The following is a 13,355-nucleotide window of genomic DNA, read 5'->3' on the forward strand; positions in this document are numbered from 1 at the left end:
CTCTACACACCTGCCCAGCAGGAAGCAGATACAGAAAAACAGACCTTCTGCCCCTCAACTTCCCATAGAGATTTTATGGGGATCACATCTCTCAAGGGAAAAACAAGGCAGACTGTTAGAGATAACCATGGGGTCTCTGCATTCCTGCATAACCCATAGTATTCAACCGCCCAAAAGACCTCCCCTCTCCACCCAAAACTTCCCCTTTTCGTTGTAATTATCTGCCCCTATGAGGAACAAATGGGTATACAAAATACCCAACTAGATTAAACTGGTCACTCACATCTGCACAGTTTAAAAAGATGAGGTAATAGCCTCTTGTCAATCACAGATGTCAATCAAGTGGTCCCATGCTTAGAAAGGAACAGCCCATTCTAGAGGAAAAAGGATAAAAACTCCAAGTCCTCGCCAGTCAAGGCCTTTCGAACTTCTTTTTCTCAGCCCACTCCAAACTCTTTGGAGTGTGTTTTTTCTCCTAATAATGTCACCTTGGGCTCTTGAGCCATTCTCTACTGCTCAGGTCCACTTCTATTTCTTGAAGTGTACTATTTCTTCTAATAAACTACTCTTTCACCACTTTATTTCTGTGTCTCATTCAATTCTTTGTTCAAGATGCCAAGAACCTGGGCATTGCGCTGAGAAGGACTCACTCTCCGGTAACACTATGAAGAACAAATGGGTGCAAAATACCCAACTAGATTAGACCAGTCACTCACACCTGCACAATAAAGGCCACAACGGCCTTCATTTCACTTGGGCCTCATATACCATCATTATAACATCATACCTATGTGCAGGAGTTCATTATAACAGTTTGAATTCTGGGAAAGAACATGTGCAGTCTAAAAAGATGAGGTAACAGCCTCTTGTCAGTCAAGTGGTCCCATGCCCAGAAAGGAGCAGCCCATTCTAGAGAAAAAAGGATAAAAACTCCACGTCTTTTCCAGTTAGGCCTTCTTTTGAGCCCGGGTCCTTGGCCCTTCGGGCCTTTAAGCCTCTGAAATTTTGAGCTCTTTTTGAACCTCTTCTTTTGCTCAGCCTGCTCCAAACTCTTTGGAGTTTTCTATCCTTTTTAATAATGGCCCTTGAGCCACTGCTTTCTGCCTGGGTCCATTCCTATTTCTTTGAAGTGTACTATCTCTTCTAATAAAGTGCTTTTTCACTATATCTCCATATCTCATTCAGTTCTTTGCTCAAGATGCCAAGAACCTGGACACCACGCTGAGAAGAGCCCACTCTCTGGTAACACTACGATTCAAGCCAGCCAGCAGTTCTGGGAATGGTTGAGGTTTGAGAAGATTCTCATTGTGAACTTTACAGCCAGCTGACCCCTGAGAAATTGCACCCCTGAGAAATTCCAGTAGTGAACACTTCAGCCTCCCTCATCCTCACTCAGCTTAGTGGAGGACCAGAGGTGTTATATGAATAATTCTACGTCTGCAGTGCTGTTTACTACTGGAGACATTTTTGTTGGTAGAATGATGACATATGCCTTTACACCATGACCACCACCATTCCAATTGGAAATACGAAGACACTGTCAGCACCCCAGGTATCATTTCTTCTTGTTTGCAGATGCTGTGGGAGATGAGTGTGAGAAAACTGGGGAAATTGAAAGAGTAATTAGAATCTTTATCAACCTTTTCTTCTGTTTAACTATCAGTAAATGGCTCGATGATAGAAATCCTCACCATAAAAAAGGAGTTTTTGTTTCGCTGCCAAAACCAAGTGGTGGTTTCTTAACCAGGTAAGAAACACTTTTTTTGTGATGGAAATTCTGGGACCAATTTGGAGGAGGGCAAGGGTGCCTTAGGGAGATGGGATGGAGATAATGAGAGCTATAATTCATTATTCAGTCTCTGTTCCTGTGCTCCTCCCTTTTGCAGATCTGGTTTCCTTTGGGAAAAGAGTGAAGTTCCATTTTAATATAATTCTTATTTTCCATTTCCATAGAAATCTCTAAAGAAGAATGGTCACAGGAATCATTCCATAATTATGTTCATCTTAGTGGGTTTAACACAGCAGCCAGAACTCCAGCTGCCTCTCTTTCTCCTGTTCCTGGGAATCTACATGGTGACGGTAATGGGTAACTTGGGCTTGATCCTCCTGATTGCAGTCAGACCTCTGCTGCACACCCCAATGTATTACTTCCTCAGCATCTTGTCCTTCATTGATCTCTGCTATTCCCCTGTCATTACCCCCAAAATGCTGGTGAACTTCCTAGGGAAGAAGAAGGTGATCCTTTATTCTGAGTGTATGTCACAGCTCTTTCTTTGTAGTCTTTGTGGATGACGGAGGGTTACCTACTATGATGGCATACAATCGTTATGTTGCCATCTGCAACCCACTGCTTTATAATGTGATCATGTCCTCTCAGGTCTGTCCACTGCTTGTGTTGATTGCCTTTATCCTGGGCTTTCTCTCTGTGTGTCCCATTCAAGTGCCATGATGAAACTGTCATGTAGATCCCACATCATCAGCCATTACTTCTGTGATGTCCTTCCTCTCCTAAACCTCTCCTGCTCCAATACACAACTCAATGAGCTTAGGCTCATTGTCGTTATTAACACCTTGGTGCCCACCCTCGCTGTCTTCATTTCCTATGCCTTCATTTTCTACAAATCCTTCGCGTCCAATCCTCAGAAGGCTGGTCCAAAGTTCTTGGAACTTGCAGTTCTCATCTCATCTTCTTTGGGTCTGTAGCAGAATCCAAGACCGGAAAGAACCCAAGCGGCACTCAGAGAGTTAGGAGAGTCAGCTTTATTACGCCGGTGGGCTCAGCGGGATCCTTCCCAAAAGACTGAGCCCCTAGCAAGGTTTTGAGCAGGTTTTTATGGGTTGCGTACTGCCTTGAGTTGGGGAAGGGGTAGGTGTCGTCTGGTGATTGGCTCAAAGTGTGGTTTGGAGGGGGTTATGCAGAAGTGGGCTGGGGCTTAGGCTGGGGGACTTGTCTCTCCGCTCAGGCCACCATTTTAGCTCAGTTCCACATGGCAGGGAACAATTTTAAGGTCATTTTTCCCATCATGTCCCCCCTGTTGATGATCGTAAGTGGTAACAACTTAGAGATCATCATATTAGCTAAGTGGACGATAACCCCGTAGGGCAAGGATCCGGGCTGTGGCCCAACGGGTGACGGAGGTCTCTATGAAATGTAAGTATGAGAAGGTTGGGTGGCCGGCAAATTTTTCCCAGGCAAATGCCTTCCCAGGAAAGGGAGGCAGCAACCCAAAACAGGAAACAGAACCCCAATAGTCCTTTCTTTAGCAGTGACCAGCTCGGTGGGGTGGTGAGCAAGGTGAGGGCTAGAAATACTAGGAGTCCAATAACAGCAAGGATGGAGGCCAGGCAGATGATGGCGAGGCTCATCCAGGCTGTTTCTTGAGGGTCAGGCGGAGTGGATGGGCTGGGTCAGGCCAGGCGGTCCAGGCGTCGGTCTCTAGCTGGGCTCCTTTAACCCGGGTGTGATGGATCCATGGGACAATGCCTGAAACTTTAAGAGTGGTAGCAGTAACAAGTATTACAGTATGAGGTCCTGTCCACCTGGGCCGGAGGGGTTCACGTTTCCAATCTTTGACCCAGACCTGATCTCCCAGGGTAAAGGGGTGTACCGGGGTACCGAGGGAAATGAGGGCCCTTTCCAGAATGTAAGCACGTACATCTGTGAGGACCTTGCCTAGTTCGGCCATCTGGTGTTGGAGGCTGGAGAACCCCAGCTGGCGAATGTCGCCAGAGAGACTCGTTAGCAGGGGAGGGGGCCTCCCGAACATAATTTCGAAGGGAGAGAATCCAGATTTGCCAGGGGTGCAGCGCGCCCGAAGGACGGCTAGCGGTAGGATGTCCACCCACCCTAGGGAGGTCTCCTGGTGGAGTTTAGCCAATGTCCCCTTGAAGGTACGGTTCATGCGTCCCACTTTCCCTGAGCTTTGTGGTCTGTAAGCTGTATGGAGCCTCCAGTTGATGCCCATAGCTCTGGCTACCGTCTGGAGAAGCTCTGCTATGAAGGCTGGTCCACTGTCACTGTGTATGGAAAGTGGAATCCCGTAACGGGGAATAATTTCCCTGAGGAGAACCTTAGCTACTTCGTGGCTTTTTCAGTCCGAGTGGGGAAAGCTTCAACCTACCCGGAGTAGGAAAAGACCAAGACCAGTAAATACTTAATGCCGCGGCAGCTTGTGATGTCGGTGAAGTCGACTTTGAGGTCTTATAAAGGCACAGCTCTGCTCCTTTGGATCCCGGGAATGGGGCTGGGGCTGGACTTTGGATTGTTCTTTGCACAAGTGAGGCAGCGTTCTCCGATGGACTTGCAAAGAGCTGACAGCCGGCTAATGTAGAAGTTTTTGGCTAGGAGGCCTTCGAGAGCAGTTTTTCCTAGTGGTTAACTTGTGGTATTCAGCGGTTACTTGACCCAGCAGGGCCAGGATGAAGAGTCTTCTGTCGGGCAGTTGCCACCACCCTTGTGGCAACCTGGTGGCCCCTTCTGATCTTGCCCATCTGAGTTCTTCTGTGTACCGCAGGAGGGATGTGGTGGTAGTGTCAGTGACCAAGAGTAGTTCACTAGGGCTTCCCATCACCGCTGATTTGGCCGTGGTGTCGGCAAGCCTGTTCCCGACTGCTGAGGTCTCGTTGCCTCTCTGGTGGCACCGACAATGGATAACTGCAACCTGCTGGGGAAGCCAAATAGCTTGCAGGAGCTTAAGGATTTCTTGTTTATTTCTTTCTTTTTTTTTTTTTTTTTTTTTTAATTTATTGGAGTGACAATTGTTAGTAAAATTATATAGATTTCAGGTGTGCAATTCTGTATCACATCATCTATAAATCACACTGTGTGTTCACCACCCAGAGTCAGTTCCCCTTCCATCACCATACATTTGATCCCCCTCACCCTCATCCCCCACCCCCCAATTTCTAACAGTTTTTCCCTCCACGGTCAGAAGGCCTCTTTCTTTGTATATACCCCCATGGATATGGAGGTTGCAAAGGCATACCGAGAGTTGGTGTAGATGTTGACTTTCCGGCCCTCACATAGAGTAAGGGCTCTTATTAGTGCCCATAGTTCTGCCCGTTAGGCTGACCATCCCGATGGAAGTGCCCCTGCCTCGAGTACCTCATCTGTGGTTACCGGATACCCTGCGTGACGTTTTCCAAGCTGCTGCCGTCAGTATAGAGAGTAAGGTCCACGTTAGGATGTGGACTGTCCCGGAGGTCAGGTCTGGTGGTGTAGACCTCGTTGATAACTTTTGTACAGTCATGTTCTGGGTCCCCTTCCTCGGTTGGCAGGAAAGTGGCTGGGTTCAGGGTGCGCATAGTTTCTAACAAGATACGAGGGTTTTCCAGGAGTAGCCCCTGATACTGAGTCAGCCGTGTGTTCGACAGCCATCGGAGTCCTTGACTGCTCATTAAGGTGGTGACCGAGTGGGGTACTTTAACTATGAGTCTTTGGCCTAAGGTGAGCTTGTCTGCCTCTTTGATTAGAATCACAGTAGTAGCTGCTAGGGTCCACAGGCATGGTGGCCAACCTGCTGCTACAGGGTCCAATTTATTTGAGAGGTAGGCAGTGGGACGGAGCCATGGTCCAACTGTTTGGACGAGCAGTCCTAAGGTTCTTTTGTCTTTCTCAAGGACAAATAAGTGGAATGGCCTCTCGGCATCAGGTAACCCGAGGGCTGGGGCCTGTCCAAGTGATCTCTTTAGCTGCTGGAAGGTGTTTTCTTAATCTTCTGTCTATAGCATGGGGGCCTTTTCTTGACCAGCTAGAGCCTCATATAAGGGCCAGGCTATTGCCGAAAAGCCAGGAATCCAGATCCAGCAGCAGCCGGCAGCCCCAAGGAACTCACGGAGTGCCCTCCGGTTGGGGCGCTGAGGGAGAGAGGTGATGACTTTCTTCCGCTCGGTGCTGAGGGCCCACTGTCCTTTGGAGATGACAAAGCCCAAGTATTGTACTTGTTTTCTGCAGAGCTGGGTTTTCTTCCAGGAGACTCTATACACCGTCTCAGCTAAGTGGGACAGGAGTGCCAGTGTCACGGTTTGGCACTCGGTTTCGGTGGCACAGGATAGGAGCAGATCATCCACATATTACAATAGAGTGCAGCAGTATTCTTCTCGAGGGAAGGTGGCTAAATCTGAGGTTAGCGCTTCCCTAAAGAGGGTTGGGGAGTTTTTGAAGCCCTGTGGGAGCCGAGTCCATGTCAGCTGGAGCTGCCAGCTGGTATCAGGTTCAGTCCATTCAAAGGCAAACAGTGATTGGCTCTGGGGTGCCAACCGAATGCAGAAGAATGCATCTTTCAGGTCCAGGCAGGTGAACCATCCAACCTCCGGGGGCAGCTGACTGAGGAGAGTATACGGATTTGGGACTACGGGGTGTAAGGAAACCATAGCTTGCTTCACCGTTCTTAAATCCTGTGTTGGCTGGTATTCTCCATTAGGCTTCCTTACCGGCAGGAGGGACATATTCCATGGCGACTGGCACTCTACGAGTATCCCTGCTGCTCTGAGACGGGCGAGGTGTTTCTGGATCCCTGCCCGGGCTTCCTTGGAGATGGGATATTGGCGTAGCCATTGAAGTTGAGCTCTGTGTTTTAGCTCCACCAAAATTGGGGCCTCATGTTTTGCCAGACTGGGTGGATTATCTTCTGCCCAAACCTCCAGGAAATCGTCCCTGTAGGCTTCTGGGTTCTGTTCTACACTGCCGGTCCCATAAAGCCTCCATTCTTCTTCCCTCAGGGTGGTGATAGACAAAATAAATTCTTTCGCCGGAGGCTGCAGAGACACGGTAGCTTGGCCTGATGGTTCGAAGGAGATTTGGGCCTATAATTTGGTAAGGAGGTCGTGTCCCAGGAGTGGGATTGGGCAGTCTGGTAAGTAGAGGAACTCGTGCGACACAGTGTGTCTTCCCAATTTACAAGTCCAAGCCTGGCAGAATGATCAGCTCTTAGCTTGATCCCGGGTAGTTCCCATTATGGTGACTCTGCGGTCGGTCCCCGAGCGGTGCCACTGGCGTGGTGTCCACTGAGTGTTCTGCTCTGGTATCTACCATAAAAGTTACTGTTTGGCTCCCTACATCTAAGTCAACCGTGGGCTTGTGCGGGCTGAGTTCTAATGAGCCCATTCCTCTTTAGTCTGACTGAATTCCTGCTAATCCTATGAAGTCAGGCTCCGGGCTAGTTGGGTTGGGACCATGGGGAGGCCGAGGCTGGAAGCAGAGTGTCTGGAAGCAGTGGGGCCGCGCCAGCCTTTGGCTGTGGTGCATAGGGAGGTGGTGGCGGCTCTTCATTGGGTCTCCCTGGTAAATGGTCTTAGGCACCTCTCTCTGGGTGCGGCCTCGCAGGTTCCGTGCAACAAAGATCCTGGATTGTCCCTTACTATTGGAACAGAACCGTACCCAAGGAGGAAGGGTTTGGGCTATATCGAACCACGGGTCAATGTAAGGGAGCTGGTCTGGATGTCTTGGGGTCCCGGTGACAACTACGTAGACTCAGTGAATCGTGGGGAGGTCAAGAGTGCCTTCTGGGGGCCATCCCACACCAAAACCTGGCCACTCCAGTTCACATAAAGTGCAGAGACATCCGGGGGTCATTTTGACCCCGTAGTCGCCTCCAAAAACTTTCCTGAAATTCTTTAACATGCAGTCTAGAACCATGGGCTTCCTGTGACTCCCTCCCATGACGTTCAGTGTTGTGAGGACAGGGGAAGAGTTTCAATCAGGTGCCCGCCTGGCCGTTTCCCTGTAGGAACTTAGGGTACATTTTGGCTAAGGTGTGCCCATATAAACCCTGGGCCAGGTCACACCCCAAGAGTGCGAATCACCGTTATGCGGTAGGATGCTACCACGGAAATGCAGGTTGGGGCTCACTCGGGTTCCGTATCCGACAGGCCGTGGATCCACACAGAATCCCGTTAGGGACCAAGCACACACACACACTCATTCAGGGAGGAAAGACGCCCTTCCCCAGAATGGCCCTAACTGGAGTCCGAAGTGAGACTCAGCCGGGAGGTGATCAGGCTCCCCTTCTGCCCTTAGGCAGGCCTAACTAGGTCTGGGCCCCGGGGTCTTACCGTGTCTGATGTCCTGGTTGGCTGTCCATCCTTTCTCCCTACTGGGGTCCGGCAGGGAGCCACGGGCCGGAGCCGGCGGGAGGTCACTGGTCCCGCGCCTGCCAAAATCAGCAGGGCGCACCTAGTCCTGTCTCGGCTCTCCCACCTCCCTGTGGCCCACCTCTGCCCAAACTGGTGGCTCAAGGGGCCAGCGCGGTTGGGTTCCCGGTCAGGGAACCAAATGTAGCAGAATCCAAGACCAGAAAGAACCCAAGCGGCACTCAGAGAGTTAGGAGAGTCAGCTTTATTATGCTGGCGGGCTCGGCGGAATCCTTCCTAAAAGACTGAGCCCCTAGCAAGATTTTGAGCAAGTTTTTAATGGGTTGCGGACTTCCTTGAGTTGGGGAAGGGGTAGGTGTCGTCTGGTGATTGGCTCAAGGTGTGGCTTGGAGTGGGTTATGCGGAAGTGGGATGGGGCTTAGGCTGGGGGGCTACTCTCTCCACTCGGGCCACCATTTTAGCTCAGTTCCACGTGGCAGGGAACCATTTTAAGGTCAGTTTCCCCATCAGGTTCATTACATTCATGTATTTCAAGCCCCTTCCAGTAAATTCCTAAAACAGGAGAAGGTGTCCTCAGTGTTTCACACCACGGTGATCCCCATGCTGAACCCTTTAATATACAGTCTGAGGAACAAGGATGTGAAGAAAGCATTGAGGAAGGTTTTGGTGAGGAAATGAGTTTTGCTTTTGGAAATTTATAACATAGAGAAATGAATGGTTCCAATCAAAATATTTTCTTGTTCATTTTTCCTTGTTATTCTCTTTTCATATACATAATATCTGGATTTAAAGAATACTTCTTCATCTACAATAATTCAATTTTCTCAATGAAATGAAAAAGCATTTATAAAGCAGATATTAGTGTTCTTATTTTTTGACAGAAAAATTGAGGTTTAGATGGTTCTGTTTTTTTTTTTTTCATGCTGTGATAGAAAAGGAATGAGAATCATTTATTTTTTTCTAACATTATTCTTCTCTTCTTAATATGCTATGTTTGTTGATCAAATACCTGCTATGTGAGGGAATGAGAGAAATACACAAGGTATGGGGTGAGGAGAGAGAAATAATGAAAGAAAAATAGGTCTACCCAAAATGCTTTTACTCCTTTTTTTATTCAACATATTCAAAATCTCTTCATTTCTATTTCCTTGTTGACCCCCTTTTTTTTAATACCATGGTTCTGCACTAAGGAACATCTGAGCAGGCATTTTCAGGGCTGCGTCACAGTTGGGGATTCCACTACCTGTTGCAATGAAGTTTGTGAAATCTGCCTCACAGGGAAAGTATAACCCCCACATTTATTTCACTTGGAGGTTGCTCTCATAAGATTCCTGAATTGAGGCTGTAGTTGATGTTTCTAAGCATGTGATCTTATAGCATAAGTAAGTACACCATTCACTCTGTAGATATCTTAGGTCTCATGTAATGTTTCTTCTGTTTTTGTTTGTTGTTTTTTGGCGGGTGTAATGAAATATGCCTCTACTGTTTTGCATCATTCAGCTGTGTTTCTCCTCCTACAGGAAATGTTCTGTTGAATTTTAACTTCCATCTCAAGTTACTTCTCTTCACTTAATGTTACATGGTAACCTATCAGTGTTTGTTAAAATTAGGTGCCTTTCTTCCCTTATTTTTATTTTATTTTTTTTTTTTTTGCTTTTGCCTATATAAATTTTACAACGTTATTCTCTAGAGTGTACTTTGTGAAATTACTGTAATTGAGAAATGTGAAATCAGTAGGTCTGGGTCTGGCAAAATGCCACTGTTCTAACAAAGTTTATCTATATTTAGCTCCCTCCTTTTGATAACATCACCAATAAAACATCTTCCCACCAGTTTGTTTAACCAGATCTTGGGCTTTTATTATGACATTACCTAGCTGTTTCTTAATACATCTTTTCTTATACATGCCTTGCTGTATATATTTCTTTCATTTGTTTTTATCAGGGTCCATGTAATGTCTGTATCTTCTAAAGCTTTACCATTTCCAAATTATTTTATTCTTGAAGGGGAACATGTGTTATTTACTCTTTGCCATTGGCTTTAATATTGAAATAGTTTCTTTGATCCGGGCTTCTGGCTTTTAATTATATTTTCTATCACATAGATTTGTAATCTGTCTTCTTCTGTCGCTCTTTTGTTTCAGTTTAATTAACTTGTCTTACTTTATGTTGTTTACTTTTTTCCACTACTGCTCCTGTTTTACTTATAAAACTGAAACAATTTTTATAAATCATTTGAATTTTTAAGCAAACTTGATTCCTAAAAACAAAACCAGAGTGTTTGAATTTCAAATAGTTAAGCTACCTTCTTAGTTTTTATGTTTCTAATAATTTGAGTTGTTCTCTTTCTCAATAAAATAAGATACAAATTTTTTTTATGGTAAGTACTCCCACCCAATATTATTGGTTCATTAGTGAAATCTACCATCCATTTAAAGGGAATCACCAGATTGGAAGATGGAACCCTGAAGACAAATCTATGGACAAGTTGAGCCCACTCAGTGCAAGCTAACTCTTGAGCCTGTGCACAAACCACAAGCATTAAAAGTTAGACTTTTCACAGTGCTGTGTCTGGGTCACAAAGGCAGTTTAAAGCAACAAGAAAAAGTGACACAATTTAGAGCAGCCTAACCATCCTGCAATACTAGTCTTGGAACTGAATATTTCTAAAAGATATGGTTAAAAAATAGAGTGAAAACAACAAATTATTTTTTTATTCCCTATTGTCTAAAAAACATTTTATGAAAAATTTCTCTTTTTCCTATAATCAAATCATTACCTGCTTGGGAAAAGCTTTCTCTATATGTCCAAGTTTTTGCTGCAGTAATATTTGCTTACGGAATTTCCAAGGATGGCTCAACTTTACCCAGTCTACATTTGCTGAGGCTCACAGGATGCATGGTTTTGTGTAGCTCACACTTTTCAAGGGACTTAGCCTCTACTGAAGTATTTCAAGGGACTTAGACTTGAAATTAGCTCATATTTTTCAAGGGACTTATACTCTACTGATGTATTTTCACCTTTGCTTAAGGCCAACCATGAACAGTACGGCCACTGGTGAAATAAATGTTCACTCATATAAAATTATTCACTCACCTGCATATTGTACCTCAGAGGTTTAAACTCATAGGCACCTTGGGATTTTATTAGTTAGAAGTTATGCATAAACTAAAACTATACCAATATTGCAAAATAAGTGTTACTTCATGACACTGAGGTCAAAATCCCTTTTCCTCATCAGATACCCAGAACTTTTAGGTGCACTTTTGCTCCATCTACTCCTGTTAACTTCTTTGTAACCCTGGTCCAATGCACAAGGTGTTAGTTGTATGAGGAAGTAAAATACAGAACCCTTGTTCTGCACTAATAGAGAAAGTAAATAATCTTGCACGTGAAAGCCAAAATATCTTTATTACATATTTAGGTACAGAAATATTTTGGAAAAAGTGAACCTCTTAATATCAAACACTAGAATTGAGCACACTTGCCACTCTAATCACTTGAAATCCTGGATCCTTGCATGTGTCCACCAGTAGAGGTAGGACTGCATGGGAAAGATCAACTGAGAATATATTCTTCCTGAAAATATGCTAACTCTCAAAAACTAAATTAAAAAAGAGGGAAAGAGTTTCTCCTTTGAAACTAACCCAAATTCATTGTACCTTCTCAGGAGGAGTGACTAAGGGTGTAAAGCAAAGGCTGGAGTGTTAGAGTAATAAATGTTCCTCCACATGGAAGGAAACATCAAGAATAAGGGAGAAGTATCTCACTCCCCTTGATGTACCTCTAGAATTTAGTAAAAGAGATTCAAATCAATTCAGAAAAAAAAAAAAACTAATAACAAGGCTATAATTAATAAAAATAGAATCAAAAAATACAAAAAATTCAAAATTAATATTATGATTGAGAACTTCTAAGTCCTACAAAAAGTGACACAATCCCTTCCTTATGCTTAAAAGCATTCATTAGTACGTAAACTTACTGGGATGGGTCTGTCTTACTACAAAACGAAATGTCAGAATCAATAGAGATGACTAAAATAAAAATATGTAAACTCACACATTATATGTTAATTATATCTCAGTAGACCTGGAGGAAATACAAGGGATAAATGGAACTTCATTAAAATAAAAAAGCAAAAACTTTTGTTTCTCAATAAATAAATAAATAAATAAATAAATAAATAAATAAATAAATAAACCATAATCTGGGGAAAATATTTGCAAATCACTTATCCAGTGCTTTATACATAAAGCACTTGTAAAAAAATAAAAAAATAGAGCAAAATATTGAACAGACATTTCATTAAAGAAGATATTCAGATGACAGTTGCACCCAACAAAAGGTGCTCAACATAATTAATCATTAGGGAAATAGAATTAAATCACAATAAAACACCATAACACTTTTTTTTTTTTAAGGATTAAAATTTAAGAAGAGTATCAGGTCATGTTGGTAAAGCATTCGGGGGATTTACATTCTCATAAACTACTAGAGAAAATGTAAAATGGTGTAACCACTTTAGAAAACAGTTTTTCAGTTTCTAAGAAGTTAAATGTATATCTACGATATGATCCAGACATTTCACTTTCATGTATTTATCCAAGTGAAATGAAATCATATGCTCACAAAGACTTGCACACAAATGCTCCTAGTATCTTTATTTTTTATAGCCCCAAATTGGAAACAACCCAATATTCATTATTAGGTAAACAGATAAACATGTTACGGTATATTCATACAATGGAATACTACTTCAAAAATAAAGACAAATGGCTTACTGATACACACAACAACATGATGAAACTCAAAATAATTACACAGAAAAGTAAGGCCCATATAGAGGCTTACATACTGTATGATTTACTTTGTATAAAATTTCTTGACAATGAAAGAAAGCTAATTTATAGTGACAGAAATCATGGCAGTGTGGGAAGAAGGGATTACCAAGGGGCATGAGGAAACATTTAAGGGCAATGGAAATATTCACTATATTTATTGTAGTGATGGTTTTATAAGTATATATATATGTCAACACTAATCATATTGCATATTTTAAATAAGTAATTTGCTGTGTGTCAATTATATACCTCACTAGAACTGTTAAAAATAAGAAATAAAGAAATAAAGGTGCTGAGCTTCGTCAATTCCTTCTACCAAACTTGGTTTTTAAATATGTGGTTACTCACATTTTCATAGGCAGTACTGAGAGCTGGGTGGGGTGAATGGATAGAGTTGTTATCCCACAAATCTCTCCACAAGAAG

General features: G+C 43.9%; 1 protein-coding gene across 1 annotated transcript; it reads left to right on the top strand.

Annotated features, from left to right (window-relative positions):
* The first annotated feature begins 1,501 nt into the window (after nt 1-1,501).
* LOC117017361 (olfactory receptor 8D1-like) lies at nt 1,502-8,769 on the top strand. Its single transcript, XM_033097475.1, is given in 7 exon segments — nt 1,502-1,552; nt 1,954-2,267; nt 2,269-2,423; nt 2,426-2,614; nt 2,617-2,695; nt 8,602-8,627; nt 8,630-8,769. Coding segments are annotated over 7 exon segments (954 nt in total).
* Nucleotides 8,770-13,355: the final 4,586 nt, after the last annotated feature.

The sequence above is a fragment of the Rhinolophus ferrumequinum genome, chromosome 25 (assembly GCF_004115265.2).
Source record: "Rhinolophus ferrumequinum isolate MPI-CBG mRhiFer1 chromosome 25, mRhiFer1_v1.p, whole genome shotgun sequence".
Lineage (NCBI taxonomy): Eukaryota > Metazoa > Chordata > Mammalia > Chiroptera > Rhinolophidae > Rhinolophus > Rhinolophus ferrumequinum.